Raw genomic sequence first — 15,701 nt, forward strand, 5'->3', positions numbered from 1 at the left:
AATGCTGCCAGTTACGTATACAGACAAGAAACATGGCCATACGGCAATATCACAACAGCAATATACATAGTCTACCTTCATTTTTAATGTTCATTTTCACAGACAAAAGTTACAATTTAAAATCTCAGAACTTTCCATCTTATTCTAAAGTCACCGCCCATACTTGGTTCCGGAACGTGCCAGTACGAGGGACTGCAAACAGCCACGGCCCCACACCTCGCAGCGGCGGCAGCAGCGTGGGGAAGCCGTCCCGCCTGCTGGGAGGCTCCTTTAAAATAATGTCACGCCAGAGAACTGCAAGTTATCATAAACTGATACTTTGCTATCAGGATATGTTGGAAGATATCAAAGAAACAAAACTGGGAAGGAAGGTAAGAAACTGAAACACGTTTTCCAAAATAATCCGCGTGTGAGACGGGTCTGTGCTGCTGGTGTCTCCTGTCCATTCACTCATCGAACCACCTTCAGTGACGTGAGCTCTGGCCATTTTGACAGCCACGTGGAAGATATCTGATTCTCTGATATATCTGATTCTCTGATTTACTTGTGAGGCACAGAATCTAAACCAATTCTACAGTTGCCAAACTATTAATATTTCCTCTAACACTGCAAATATTTAGAAAATAAAGTGTTTTCGGAAATAAAGTTCAATTTCAGAAGGAGCTTTGGCCCCAGCTGCCCCGCATGCCTCAGACAGCGAGACCCGCAGTCAGGACCCAGCCCGCGTTCCAGTCGCCACGCTCAGCCCGCTCGCTCGGGCCCACGTGGTCACCAACACACCTCTGGACTGCTGTAAAGAGAAGGCCACCGCTGGGCCTGGAGACTCCCCTTAGCGTCTCAGGGTCTGTGAGTATGACAACTGTGATGCCCGTAAGTGCTTAAACACAGGTAGGCTGCTATTTCTTTAAAAAAAAAAAAAAAAAAAAAATCAATTCAAGAATATAGATTAATTAAACCGTGCCTTAGTTACACCATCTGCAAAGAGGGGCCTTCATTCAGCTCACTCAAGCGCGCACTCAGTCAGCGTCTGAATACATGAGAAACCTTACGTTAGAAACTGTGACTGTAAAGAATTATGACACAGCCTTTCATCTAAGAAGTTCATGGTTTTAATGCAAGAGCTAAACATGTACAAAAAAAATTACAAAACAGCGTACCAACATCACAGTAGGCAGAAGGGAAACAGCAGCAGAAAAAAGGGACACAAGTCCGCCTGGTGACAGAGCCCACGCGGGTCTGAAAGGGCAGGAGCTGCAGGGCACAGCGCTGACCAGGGAACCTGTCTGGGCACACCCTGCAGCTGGCACGGGACCCACCGTCTCTGCAGGCCGGCACACGTTCTCATTCTACCGTCCCTTAGGAGTTGCTTCTTACGGTTGGTTTATCAAGTAAAACAAGGTACACATTTTGCTGCATTTAGTAGTTTCAACGTAAAAAAATCTACTGATACTTAAGCTGCATCAATATGCACTATACTAAGGAAATGATATTTTTAAGTGGAAAAACTGAGAATTATATTATGCCAACGTAAATAGGTATGCTTGTGGGAAAAAACTTGAAGAGTCAAAAAAATATCAGTATTTACATTAGGATGGCAGTGCCACAAAAGTATTACACCATTAACCATTTTACTTGTACATAGCTTTATACTAATGGTAATGATATATTTATAAATTTCTAAATATACTGGAATCAAATCAAACTCTTCCACAGTAGCTAACACGCCATCATTACAGTCTTTAAAATACATAAGAATATCAAGCACTTTGTTTTCCAATTCTGTTCTTGTTTCTTCCACAAAAAATTCCAGGCATTTTGTTCCCTTTGTTTATAACTAAAGTAGCTATTCAAGGTAAAGGGATAAAAATTGTCTAGAGCAGAAACATAATCCAGAAAAGGTGAGTTTTCCCTTTGACTTTATGGTTTTACAGAACCAAGGAAAATCAACTTTTAGAAAAGTGAGTAGCCTCCCACTACACTAATTTTGTACTTGAACTGAAATGACCAATTTCTGATTCATTCGCATAGTCTTATGAGTCTAATTCTGATAAATACTGTTGGAAAGACAGTAAAATCCATATGTCCTGACCTCCTTTTCCCTAACATGGCCAACAAGGTATATCCTCTAACCGCATGCTGGTCTAGCAATTCTAGCTACAATCCAGCAAACTGAGTACGTAACTGGCATAACTAAGCCAATCGCGCATTTATCATTTAAGGTAAGGAGCAAATAAAGTTATTCACTAAAATAAACCCTGAGTTATTTTCACTGTATCAAAGCAATGTAAATGCTTGTTTCCCCACAGGGCTGCAAGCTACGTGACGTCCCATCACAGAACAGGCACTCAGCCCCGGCTAGAAAACGAACAAACGCAAGAATAAGCAAACCTGGAACTCTTCCTCTCATTTCCACAGGCACCAGGCCCTGCACGGCGGCCCTGCGTCCGGTCCCCGGGCTGCTGCCACCCCGAGCCTCCTCCCTGTGTGGCCGGGAGCAGGTGCCCCTTCAGCCCCGCCCGCAGCTCAGCACCCACACGCAGCACCCACATACAAGCTCACACCATTTCCTCCCTCGAAGCTCTTCCTAGGTTTCCCTTAATGTGAAAGTTTAAAAATTGTTAATGCATGCAAATATTTTAGTGTATAGTATTTCCCCCTTACGTTGAACTCCAAGAAAAATAAGAGCATTAAAAAAATACAAAAAGTTTATAAGGCTTTCTGAACTGCAAATAAAAGATTCTATACAATTTAGTTTTAGAAATTTAAGTTGGTTCCCCTATTGCTTTCCCATGACCATTTAATCAGTGAATGCTTTTGTCTATTTCTGACACAATGGTATGTGGAAGGACACACAGTATCTATGCATTTTCCTTTCAATTCTGCAATAGCAAAGATGGACTCTGAACATTAAACATTTCTCTAATAAGAAGAAAATTATTCTAAAAGACAGTTCTTTACCAATCTCATGAAGTACAGAATAAAGATTGGGAAGATGAGAAAGAAATTATCTCTAAATAACCTTCTCTTTTGGTTTCCTTCTCCTTAATGTTATATAGTTTGAAAAGATAAAATCTGCTGGGTGAGGGGAAAAGGGAAGAATGCAAAATGTTATAATTTCAAGCTGGTTTCTCAACAGTATACCCCATTTTGCAAACAAAAGAGGTTTTCTTTTCAAAAGAGGAGTATTTTGATTGAAAAAGACAAGAACAATGATTAAGTATGCTATGATTTGCAAAGAAATTACAGCAGAAAATACATTATAAAAAGATTAAATGGGAATATGATGTCAAAGGACTGCGGATACAGCTAACACTCCCAAACTGGCTAGAATTTCAAACTCCAAACTTCCAAGAGAAGACCTATGTCTTGAACAGTGAGAGACATTAATGATATTGGGAACAATGACATGAATCATTTATATAATGCAAAACGCTACAGTCGGCAATTCAGGTTACCCGACGCCGTCCTGGGGAAGCAGAAGCAGGCGCGGTTCGCAACACACCTGCCCGCAGCAGGCTCCGCACAGGCCGGCCAGCCTCGGGTCAGTCTGCTCTAATTCTTACTTAAGTAACTAAGTTCATACCAAAAAAATTCATTTTCTCTGATGTCTATTGTACTATAAAAAAAAGGAAAAGCAGCAGCTATCACTTCTTAACCGTTTGGTTGATAAATCTGAATCATTAAAGTGAACTCTATTTTCCAGTTACAAAACTACTTGTCTTTTTCTTCTTTTTCAAAAAATGCACAAAAAAGATTTGTCTTAAACAATCCATAACTCAAGATTGATATATTTAAAGTGAGGTAAACAAAACCCTATTAGAAAATGTCAAATAAAGGCAATGAAAGGCCATTTATTTGAATGACACTCATTAAGAACTTGCCATAATTCATACACGGTCCGGTCCTCTGTCTGCTCCAACCTGGACCATCCACGCCTCCGTCCGCTGTCACCTGGACGGCTCCGAACCCCGTCTCTGCTCTGACCTGGGTGGCCCCCGCCTCGGCAGAAATAGCTCAGACACGTAGTGAACCACCAACGGCACAACTGCTACACTGTTTGCCTCCTTCTGTCTCTGCAGGGAAACTCAAGTTCTAAACATCAGTTCACAGTGCCCCACGACTGCCCTAAGAGGGCATCTTTGCCTCAGTCTGAAACGCCCATCATGACCCAGAGCTAAAGTTCTAGATGCTTCCAGGTGATATTAACCCTCCCTAAATGACAGGAAAAGGCAAGATAAAATATAGGTACAAAGTACAAATAAAAGATAATCTAGGGTTTTTTGGCTGTTAGGAAAGAAAGAAATGGAAGGACTGGCCATAGAAAACTGCCTGTTGTGTTTGTGCTGCAGACAAGTTGGACTCTCCTCATCACCACACCGACACACGGCCACCTGAGAGGGACGAGCACCCCAGCCCAGACGGGCACTGTCGCAGACCTCCCGACTGGGAATCCGGGCCTGCCCCATTCCCACTCACCGCCATCCAGGCACTGCACCTGTGTGAGCCTTGTGGCGGACGTTCGCAGGACTGGTGCTCACGCAGGAAAAAGGACGACAGCCAACACTTCTGGAGTTCCTACGTGTTTTCTGACTGCTCTGAGAGGTAAGACTCACAAGTACGCTGCACTTTGCCAAGGTCACCCATCTAAAAAGTGGTGAAGCCACAGTTGAATCCCAGAGTTAAAGAGGTGCTTATATTGAAGGAAACTGTGTGTTAACTATTTGCAGCTTCCTCTGATCTAAAGAAGAAAAAACAGCAAAGCTGTGGTGGTACCTAAAAATTGAAGAAATTCAAGAACATATTATTTTCTGTTAAGCAAAGCAGCCTCGAGGAAATGTAAAATGCACACAATCTGTAGCACTAGACAAAGACTGGAAAGGTCAGTCTCTCTTCTGAGTGCAACCAGACCGCCGACTCCTCACCCGAGGGACGACCGGACTGCTCTGCCCCCGGCCCGTGCTGCATGCCACACAGGAGAGAAGAGACAGGCCCTGCCGCCACAGGGCATCGACTGCCGGACGGTAATTCTCAAAATCATGACTCACAAGAATATAACATGAATACTTTTCAAAGATTTTCTTTAATGTATTAATTAAAGGAGGCACTAGTAAAACTGTTCAGACCAGTTCAAATGAGATTGACCCTCCACAGACTTACAGTCTCCACCCACAGCACTCACGTGCACTGCTGTGAACTGCACTCACGTCTGCTGCCGTCAGCCTCCCACACTCAGCCTCTGCCCACGGAGCTCACAGCCACAGACCCCACTGGCCGGGCGTCTTCCCACCAACTCGCTCCCGGGGCTGGCAGAAGCCGGCACATCGGTTCCTTTTCTTTTTCTCCTTCCTCTTCGGCTCTGTGTGTGCGTACAAGGCAAGTGCAGACACCAAAAACACGTACACAAGTAGACCTACCTATGCCTGTAGCACTGTTTTTTTCTTTTTCTTTTCTTTTTTTTTTTTTTTTTGAGATAATGTCTTACTCTGTCACCTGGGCTAGAGTACAGTGGTGCAATCATAGCTCACTGCAGCCTCCAACTCCTGGACTCAAGCGATCCTCCTGCCTCAGCCTCCCAAGCAGCTGGGGCTACAGGTGTGCACAGCCTCGCTGCACCCACGTACTCGGCCACACACCCCCCCCTCTGATGCAGGCGCTGCAGCCAGGGTTCCCAGCCGGGACGTGCTACTTACTTCATGTACTTCCACACACCATCTAGCAAACGTGTCCAAGTTTAGGAAGTCGTAAGCGATATACATTAGAAAGGAAGAAAGAAATAATATTCCAAATTCTTAACCGTGGATACATTATTAACTCTTGAGTGTACTAAGGGTACCTCTTTGTAACACTTATTCTCATCTGTTGTCTTTAATAAGAACACGCTGTTTTCATAATAAATATTTTTGTAAAAACACAAAAAGATATGAATGTGTTTCAGAACTCATTCCACGGCACCTGTCACCAGGACATGCTTCCTCCTGTGTTTCTGAGAACATCTTACAAGCACTTGTGAGCGGCGCTCACGGCAACAAGCAGCTGCGAGGTGCTGTCCCTCCCCGCACAGGACCCCAAGACCTCACAGGTGCCCTCACTGCACGGCCCATGTCTGCACATGAACTGGCCCCTGATACACGCTCTGTAAATGCTTTCTCAAGTGGTGACAACTCCTTGCCAATCCTTGCACGTGACCAAGAGCAAAACAAAGGAGACCACGCCAACAAACATCTTTTAAAAATAACTGCAGCAATTGAAAACAAACTACAGTCGTAAATTAAAATCCCTCATTATAAAGCATTTATATCAGTTACAAGCTGTTAAAATCAGAAGTGACTGAGTCCTTCACACTCTATTAGTCAGGATCAAAGGGGCTTCAAGCTTTGCCAAAACTTCGTAACAATGAAAAGTACATGGCATGAAATGGGCATATGTATATAAAGAAATGTACATGCACACAGACATACACATACACACATGTATATATTCATACATTCAGTTAACAAAAAGTTAGACAGGACGTGGATACCACACGGTACCAACTATCCAGTCAAAACTGAAATAGTTAAATTACTTCAATTTTCTGACTCACAATATTTTAGAAGATAAAGATCTTATCAATAGTAAATATGCTAAAAAATTAGAAAAACTACACTGAATGTATCCAAAAAACATATCTGATACAGGAAAATTTAAGCAGTTGAAACATTATGTAGGTTTTCCCTTTCTAAGAAAAGTTAGAAAGGAAATTTGAACTGTTTGACCTTATTCTTGATTGAATTCCTCTCTCAAAACAAAGGGCTGCTACTTCTAACGTGCACAGACAATGAATATATTCATACTGAACAAGAGACTGAACTTACCCTGGTAAATGTGCCTTCAAAACTATGGATATCCAGTTGTGGCTTCTGAGCATAAACGTAAGCATTGATAGAAAAAAGGTCCTGAAATACAGAACATTTGAATTAATTACAATGTTATAATTTAGTAAAATTACTTTGAAAATTTTCAATTGCTAATTTATATTTTTCATATATTATTTACCAAAAGTAATCATTGATATTCTTGGATTTTGTGTGCCAACACCAAGACTTAGGATGGAAGATGACTGAAAAACAAAATATTTAAGCTCAAGAGGGGTATGATTTTGATTCTAACAGAACACTGCTTCATGTCAGGGATATGTCGAAACCACTTGGGAGGTGCTCGTAAAACATCTACCTCCTAGTGCTCTGCCGAAGGTTCCTGCAGTTCCACACGACGCACAGAGAGGGATGTTTGATTATGTCACTAAATCTGTGCAGCACTCCAGTGGTCCTTTCAGAAGGTGGCGGAGTGGTTGCTGGCCTCCTCATGCTCTCTACACAGGGCTCTTTCTCAATAGTTCTCTTCTGCCAGTGGGACTGATGGGTTGTTTATCATGCTCAATCACTTTTAAGAAAACTTTTTTTTTTTTTTTTAAGAGATGGGGTCTCACTCTGTCACCCAGGCTGGACTGCAGTGGTGCAATCATAGCTCACTGCAACCTCAAACTCCTAGGTTCAAGCAATCCTCTTGCCTCAGCCTCCCAAGTTGCCGAGACTACAGGTATGTGCCACCACATCTGGTTAATTTTTTTTATTTTTTGTAGAGATGAGGTCTTGTTATGTTGCCCAGGCTGGTCTTAAACTCCTGGCCTCAAGCGATCCTCCTGCCTCAACCTCCCAAAGTCGTGGGATTACAAGCGTGAGCCACTGTGCCCAGCCTAAGAAAATACTCTTTTAACAGAGAACACATAATGGTCTAAAATTGATATGGCTTCTTTCATTTCTCAAAGACACATTTACTACTTTTACATTTATTTCCTACTTTAATCTACGTGAGTCAGGAACATACAAATTTATAAACTGCTTAGAGTTCCTTGAAGAACAAGTGAGAAGTACTTGGTGCTAATAAAAATGGGAATCATGACAATTCTAGGAGACACCCTATTTGCAGGGCAACAAAATCCTCCAAGAAAGCCGACCAAACAGGTTTAGTGCACTCCATTCACTAAGCAGCCTTAAGAGGAAATCAAAGACTCTCAATAGAAAAAAAAAAAAGAAGAAGTGGTGTGAACTATCTTCAACCTTTATTATTCCTGCTTCCTTTAAAAAGCAGACCTTCTGAGCTTTAGATGAGCAGGTAGTTTCCCACCTAAAGAGTATGTTTCTCAGCTTTCTCTGCAGCTGGTTATGACCATGTGACTGATTCCAGAAGACACAGACCCCCTTTGGGCTGCAAGCACCCTACAGGCCCATCCTTCCCTCTCCTGCAGCCAGAATGGGGCAGGGGGGAGGGGCGGCCACTGGGACCCATTCTGCAAAGTCACATCTGGAAGAGGACAAAGCTGCCCTACCAGCCTTAGACCACCCACCTCTGGGGTGCTGACAGTGAAAAACTCTCTTGATTTGGGGTCACATTTCAAGTCACATTTAGTACAGGAAACAGAAACCACCCCAGATCTTCTAGCACTGCGGTCCCCAACCCCCAGGCTGCACACCAGTACCAGGCCGTGGCTGGGGACTGGGCTGCATGGCAGGAGGTGAGTGGTGGGTGAGCGAGCGAAGCTTCATCTGTATTTCACGAGCATCACCGCCTGAGCTCCGCCTCCTGTCAGATCAGCAGCAGCAGTAGATTCTCACAGGAGTCCGAACCCTACTGTAAGCTACGCATGGAGGGATCCAGGTTGTGGCTCCTTATGAGCTTCTAAAGCCTGGTGATCTGAGGTGGAGCTGAGGGTGTGATGCTAGTGCTGGAGAGTGGCTGCAAATACAGATTATCATTAGCAGAGAGGTCTGACTGCACAATAAATGCAATGTGCCTGAATCATCCCAAAAACTTTGGTCCTCTCACCCTTGGTCCATGGAAAAACTGTCTTCCATGAAACTGGTCCCTGGTGCCAAAACGGTTGGGGACCACTGTAATCTAGCAGAGAGTGATTTAATATACAGAATGAGATGCTTCCAAAATCAGAGGAAGGGATGAAGCTCATAACTGAACCTCCAAAAATTACTCTCAGAATGTTACCAAAATGATCTTCATTGAACATACCAAGGCAAGGATCTGGTCTGAGCCACCAAAGGAGCAGTGACGCCAGGGTGTGGAGATCGCTATCCGCACAGCAACTGCCACCCAGCCCTGAGCTGCAGAGTTGCAGAAGGAACTCGGATGTCCACAAGGACACCTGCCTGTAGGAAACACCCCTGGGCAGAAAGGTAACTCCTCCTCACTCCTGCCCAGCAAAGCTAACTTACACACCTTCAAGGGACTCTGGGAAGCACATGCAAATTCGTTTTCAAGTTTCTAAAGAACAGAGGCTGGAACAAAGGTTGAACACACCAGTTCCCCACAGTGGAGCTGTTATTGCAGCCTAAACTAGATATTAACTAACAAAAATTTATTTTGAGAGTTAATTAAGTCAAGGTAGTTTACACAAGAAGAAATACATTGTATAATAACCTGAGACTCATGAATCTACTGCTAGAATGTTTAATAAGCAGCCAAACACCTAGAGACAAGGCAAGTTTAAGAATTACTTATCATTTAAATATTGCACTGTCACAGTGATTTTCAAAACATGAAATTTTCCTATAGTAGACTGCCTTTTGATACATGAAAATAAAGAACATGGCAACAAGCTCATTTCTATGTGCACATGAGCATTTAGAGGAATGCATTTCATCTAATATAGCAGACATCAAACGACTGAATAATGGCACAATAATGAGAATGTCATTCGAAGCTTTTCACGATAATTTAAAAATCATTCTGAAGTTTTCAATAATGTAGAAAAGCCTCTGCTATTAGGTCAAGGGCAACATTTGTTCACATTACTTAAAGGTCATTAAAATACATCCTTAATCATAACATGTGGTTCATTACAAATAAAATTGCCTTTTGTTCAATAAAACTAATTAAATGTAAATGGTATTGTTTACTGCTATATGGATCTTTTGAAATAAATCAGCATGTCATGATTTATTGAAAATTACTGTGGCTTCGTGGTTGTTAATAAATTGGCTTGATCACAAAAGCCAGAAACATATTTCCAGACGTCCACGGTGCCTGGAAACCGTGCCCCCTCCACAGCTATGACGTGAACGGGCACATCTGGCCTCTCGGGCACCCTGGCACAGCCATTCTCACACGACTTCTCGGACTGTAGTTCTCCGATCCAGTGAGTGCTCTGAGACGACAGCAGAGCTGGTGCAAGTCACTCTCAGTCGTGCCCTCGGCTCCCTAGGACAAGCTCGCAGGTCCATGGTTTACTTATCCAGGTGTCACCACCCACACAGTCTGAGGCAACACAACCAGGACACAACAGCAGCTCGTGACACAGAATATCCCCCACATCCACAACACGAGAGACACAAAGCTGCAATGAGTGACAGTGATGGGTTTAAGCTATCAAATGAAAAACTGAATTGCCCTGCCTCTGTCCGTGACGAAATCAGAGCTTTCTTCTCTACGGAAAAAAACATCTACATATATATGCCAAATTATATGAAGCTACAAATTGAAATTGATTAATGGATCAGAAATTCAGTTAAACTTGCCTTTTTTCCAGAATATACTACTTTTTATGGTAATATCAAAAATTAAAATGTTTTCATTTACCACACAGTCATGTCACTCAAATGTGTACTGGCCACAAAATTTTAAAAGTAGCATTATATGAATTGTATAACTCTGTAAATATTTTAAAGTTCACTGATAGATCTGTGTGTGTGTGTGTGTGTGTGTGTGTATATATATATATATATATATATCAGGGATAAAAAAAAAAAGCATCATCATTGACATGTTCTGTAATCACAGCAAAGAGATTACAAAGTTATAGATAATAGTAGAGTGAAATTTTAACCAGTAAGGTATAATTCACATGTACAAAGTGCACATGCCTGAAGTGTAAGCCTTCACGTGTTCCATGCACATGCTCGTGCCACACGAACACCTCCATCACCCACAGCTGCACCCCTGGCCCCTTGCAGCCACCCCTCCCTCCACTCCTGGCCTCCATCAACTCTCCGATGTGCTTTCCTAGATGTTTTTATTAATGGGTGTCATACTCTTGTTTGGTTGGTTTATGTTTGGCTTTTCTTTCGGACAAATTCTTTCTAATATAATATTTTGATTCTGTACTTTCTTTTCTACTGCACTTGGCAAAATTAAATCTATTACAAAGTTATCATTGGTCTGGCTGACCCCACACTGCCCACGGCCAGTGTACCCCAAAATCCTCACAAGGCTCTTCCAGGGAAGACAGGGTGGGGCTGCCATCTACGTGTGACAGCAAACCAAAGCCCTCTCGGTCACTTAAGGAATCACAGTCTCTCTCTCCCTTTTAATCCTGGAATGATTACTTGAGGATGCACACTGGAAACAGAGAACAGCACACAAGGAGGAATACCGAGAAACAGCAGCACTAACCCAGTAATAAGGTCAAAACACGTTAGAAAGTGAACAGGTTACAAGAATGTCTCCACGATAAAACTTAACTCACACTAACAAACAGTATGAGAATACACTAGACGTCTTAAGTAGTAATGAAACTCATTGGTTTATTTTGCAACATGAGAAAGAAAAGAAAAGTAGGAAACACTGGGAGGCAGTGAGGGTGGGCAAGAGCTGAGGACTGCGGCAGTGACACAGGAAACTCGGCTGCAGCGAGGCAGGTCACTGCATGCAGCAAGAAAGAACCTACTGGACCTCCACTCCACAGCTCTCGTCTGGCCACAGAGTTTGTGATGTTATTAAACATCCCTCTCTGCGGGTCTCTGTGCATCATGTGGAACTGCAGGGAATGACATTTTAATCAGTATAACACTATAAATGCAAATGACCAGTCTCTCTCACTTTTAGACTCCACCTACTCACAAACACTTAAAGTGCTTAAAAGGATAAATGAATATTGGCGGGAGAACAGCCTTCCGGGTACAACACCAAACCTATAAGCATGAAGGAAAACATATATATACTTACCTAAATAAGGTTTAAAACATTTATACGGCAAAAGACTGGGAGAATATCTTTGCAACGTGGACTGGACAAAGGTATGGAGAAACAAGCACACTTGTGCCTTTATACTGACAGTGAAAAACTATGCAACCATCTGAGGGCCATTTTAAATTTGTGCAAAAACAGTAAGTCATTACAACCACAATGAGATATCACTACACACTTGTCCAAATGACTAAAATTAAAAATGATGTCAATACCAAATTTGGCGAGGATACAGAGAAACCAGATTCCGCACCCACTGCTGGTGAGACGGCTCACGCTGCAGCCAGTCTGAGGACAGCCTGGCCCACCCCATAAGGCAGGAATCGCTACGTGCACACGTCCCACACAGGCCCAGGGTAGCAAAGTGCTGCACCCCCGACTTGTGACCTATGTCACAGCTGCCCGGGCTCCCCAGCCCTGCGAAGGGGGCACAGTCAGCTGATCCACGGGGAGGAGGTAGAACCAAGCCCAGACTCTAATCTACTTCTCAGCTGGTCCAGTGAACCTGCCTTCCTCACCAACCATAAGAAATGTCAGTTGTGGTAACTCTGAACATGTGCATTATACGTAGCATCCTACAGAACTTAACAACCACCACAGAACATCAAGAATTAACAAACCATGAAAACAAATCATCTGACTGACATGCTCCCCGCTCTGAACTGAGAAACCCTGATCCTGAGCTGCACCTGGGCAACATCTGACCTGGGGACTGATGGAGACTGTGTGATCAACAGAGATAACAGACAGAGAAATAGTTCTACGTGTCTAAAAGGGAGAAAATTAAAAATAGGATACAGCTTGCATATATCTTGTTTTATCAATTTGAAAAATACTACGCACACATAAGCACATGTGTAACTTTTATTGGCAAGGAGAGGGGCAAACCACCAAATAAAAAATATAAATTTCTAATAAGCATGCAGGAAAATTTCAATCCTATTAGTAAGTAATTCAAGAATTACAAATCAAAACAATGAACTGTCCACATTTTCTCTATCAAACTAAGATTTTTTTTCTTCAATACTTATTTTATTTTTAAAAATAATGTCTAGTAACCATACATTGCAAATAACAACATGTTTTTGCACATCTCTTCCTACAATAATTTGGAAATACCAGAAGCCTAAAATTGTGATATCCTTCTACCAAACAGTTCGACTTGTAAGAATTTATCTGAAACCTGGCCGGGCGCGGTGGCTCACGCCTGTAATCCTAGCACTCTGGGAGGCCGAGGTGGGCGGATCGTTTGAGCTCAGGAGTTCGAGACCAGCCTGAGCAAGAACGAGACCCCATCTCTACTAAAAATAGAAAGAAATTATATGGACAGCTAAAAATATATATAGAAAAAATTAGCCGGGCATGGTGGCGCATGCCTGTAGTCCCAGCTACTCGGGAGGCTGAGACAGGAGGATCGCTTGAGCTCAGGAGTTTGAGGTTGCTGTGAGCTAGGCTGACGCCACGGCACTCTAGTCCGGGCAACAGAGTGAGACTCTGTCTCAAAAAAAAAAAAAAAAAAAAGAATTTATCTGAAACCTAAAGACTTGCTGTTTAGATCCCGTCTCTTACCGTTTCCACGCGCGTCTACAGAGTGGGGCAGGACCTGCTCGCCCGTCCTGCACCCTGTGAAGACGGTGGCAGAGGCTGGTGGACGAGCTCAGCCTCCTTCGCCAGCTCAGGCCTTCAGAAACCATGGCCTATGGGCCAAATCCAGCCTGGACTCATTCTGTGTGGCCCTCAAGGTAAAAATGTGTTTTTCATTTTCAAAGAGTTGCCAAAAAAAAAAAAAAAAAAAAAAAAAACACGAGGAGGAGGAGCAAGAACACAGAGCACAGTGGCTACTGGTGGACACAGCATGTGGTCCACAGTGTCCCCTGACGGTGAACAAATGGACAGGGACGGAATAAGCAAACTCTCACTAGTGTCCAAATGGTTCAGGGAAAGATATAAAAACATATAAAGGAATGAATTTCAACCTAGGGACCACCTAAAATACAGGCAACACTAAAATACTTCAATAATCAAAATATCTGTGACTCTTACATGTCAAATACATTTAGTTTCCCAAAAGTCCAGTACACACAGGAATGAGGAGGCTCCTGCTATTCACAGTCATTGACTGCAAACTGCATGCGAGGTGAACAGCTGTTCCTACCCTAACTCAACCAAACTAAGGAATGTGTATCCGATTTTCCTTCCCTTAACAAACAACTGCTTGAGTCAAAGGTCACTCAGGGACAATCTCAGTATTTCCTTACTCAGCACTGAGCATCAACAAATCATGTAAGAAAAGGCTTCTCACATTCAGATCAATACTATACACTAACTGACATAAAATCAGCGCCAGTGCCCACAACTAAGGTTTTCTAAAAAAAAAAAAAGGTGTGTACCAGTTTAGGTTAGGGGACTCTCAACACTTGTGAAAGATCTGTTTTAGACCTCACGGAAAATACAGAGATCTATAAATACTGTTCTCTCCAACCTCACTCCTTATGTATTCTCCAGGTACAAAGAAAAACTCAGCAAAGGTGAAACAAGAATTCTGAAAGCGTCTCTCTCCTTCCCCTAGTTTAAGACACAGATAACACTTCACTCCCTCCTCATCAAGGAGGGCTCGCTACCTTTCAAAAAGCTGAAGTCAACAGGCTAGTCTCAAAGACAAGGCTAACCCATGTCTGACTTCTAGTTTCCCAAAACAATATCTTAACTAGCCTATTAGGGAGTAAATCAGTTAGCAAGAATGGACCCATCTATTCCCTGCTGAAAGTTCTCTAAGTGTTAAGCCAAAAGGAACATTCAAAACTACCTAAAACCAATTATGTGCTAAAACACCACGGAAATTATTCTGGCATAATTTTCAATGACCTGTCCTAAGAAATAAAAAAGTTATAAAACAAATTCTCAATGCATTAAATAAATTGGCTGGTATAAACAGAAATGCATGTACTACCCCACAAGTTAACACTAAAAATGAAACAATGACATAGGCCGGACGCTGCTCACCCCCAGAGCTGGCAGACGTTGCGTGCAGCTCACAGCCACCTTCAGCTTCCAGTCAGTTTCGCCATCTAGTTGATCCGTTCGAATAAAACACGAACCTGAAAAGGAGAGAAGAAAAATTCATCACTCTTAAATTGTGTTATCCCTGACCTGCAGTGTCACCGAAGTACAGTATCACGACGTATGGTTTGTGTCCCACTCACGATGTATCTAGATATTCCCAGGAACAAAAATCCCTAAAAGCCTTTATTTGAGATGATATTACTTGATTCACAGAACATTGGTGCTGAAAAGATAATGGTCATTAATATTTTAATTAATCACATTTCCTAGTTGGTGTTCTTGCCTATTCAGGGTTAACAGTGATTCGTCTTTTACTTTAGAAAGACTGCATTGATCATTTCTACCTTAATCCATGTTCTAATAATGACAATAAGTAGATACACAAAAATATTAAGAGTAGGTGATATTATCTTGCTAATAATCAGATTTGCCACCATAAAACACGTTCCATAATAAAAGCAAAGCTAAAACGCTAAAATTCAGGTAAGTGCTATTACATACTCACAAGCTTATCAAATGTTAAACATGGAAAAATATTAAATTACAAAAATCCATTTACCCTTTGACCATGCTATCATCCCACTTCTCATAAACTATTCTAAAGATAGAAAGCAAATGCACAA

At 42.4% G+C, this 15,701-nt stretch overlaps 1 protein-coding gene across 2 annotated transcripts in view; it reads right to left on the bottom strand.

Annotated features, from left to right (window-relative positions):
* ATP9B (ATPase phospholipid transporting 9B (putative)) overlaps positions 1–15,701 on the bottom strand; it is a 189,957-nt gene that overhangs the window by 109,099 nt on the left and 65,157 nt on the right. For both annotated transcript variants that reach the window (XM_069468330.1, XM_069468331.1), the window contains exons 8-9: positions 15,019–15,113; positions 6,855–6,935 (exon numbers count right to left, since the gene is read on the bottom strand). In XM_069468330.1, coding sequence (XP_069324431.1) covers positions 6,855–6,935; positions 15,019–15,113 — 176 coding nt within the window. The remainder of the gene's footprint in view (positions 1–6,854; positions 6,936–15,018; positions 15,114–15,701) is intronic.

Source organism: Eulemur rufifrons, chromosome 5, assembly GCF_041146395.1.
Source record: "Eulemur rufifrons isolate Redbay chromosome 5, OSU_ERuf_1, whole genome shotgun sequence".
Lineage (NCBI taxonomy): Eukaryota > Metazoa > Chordata > Mammalia > Primates > Lemuridae > Eulemur > Eulemur rufifrons.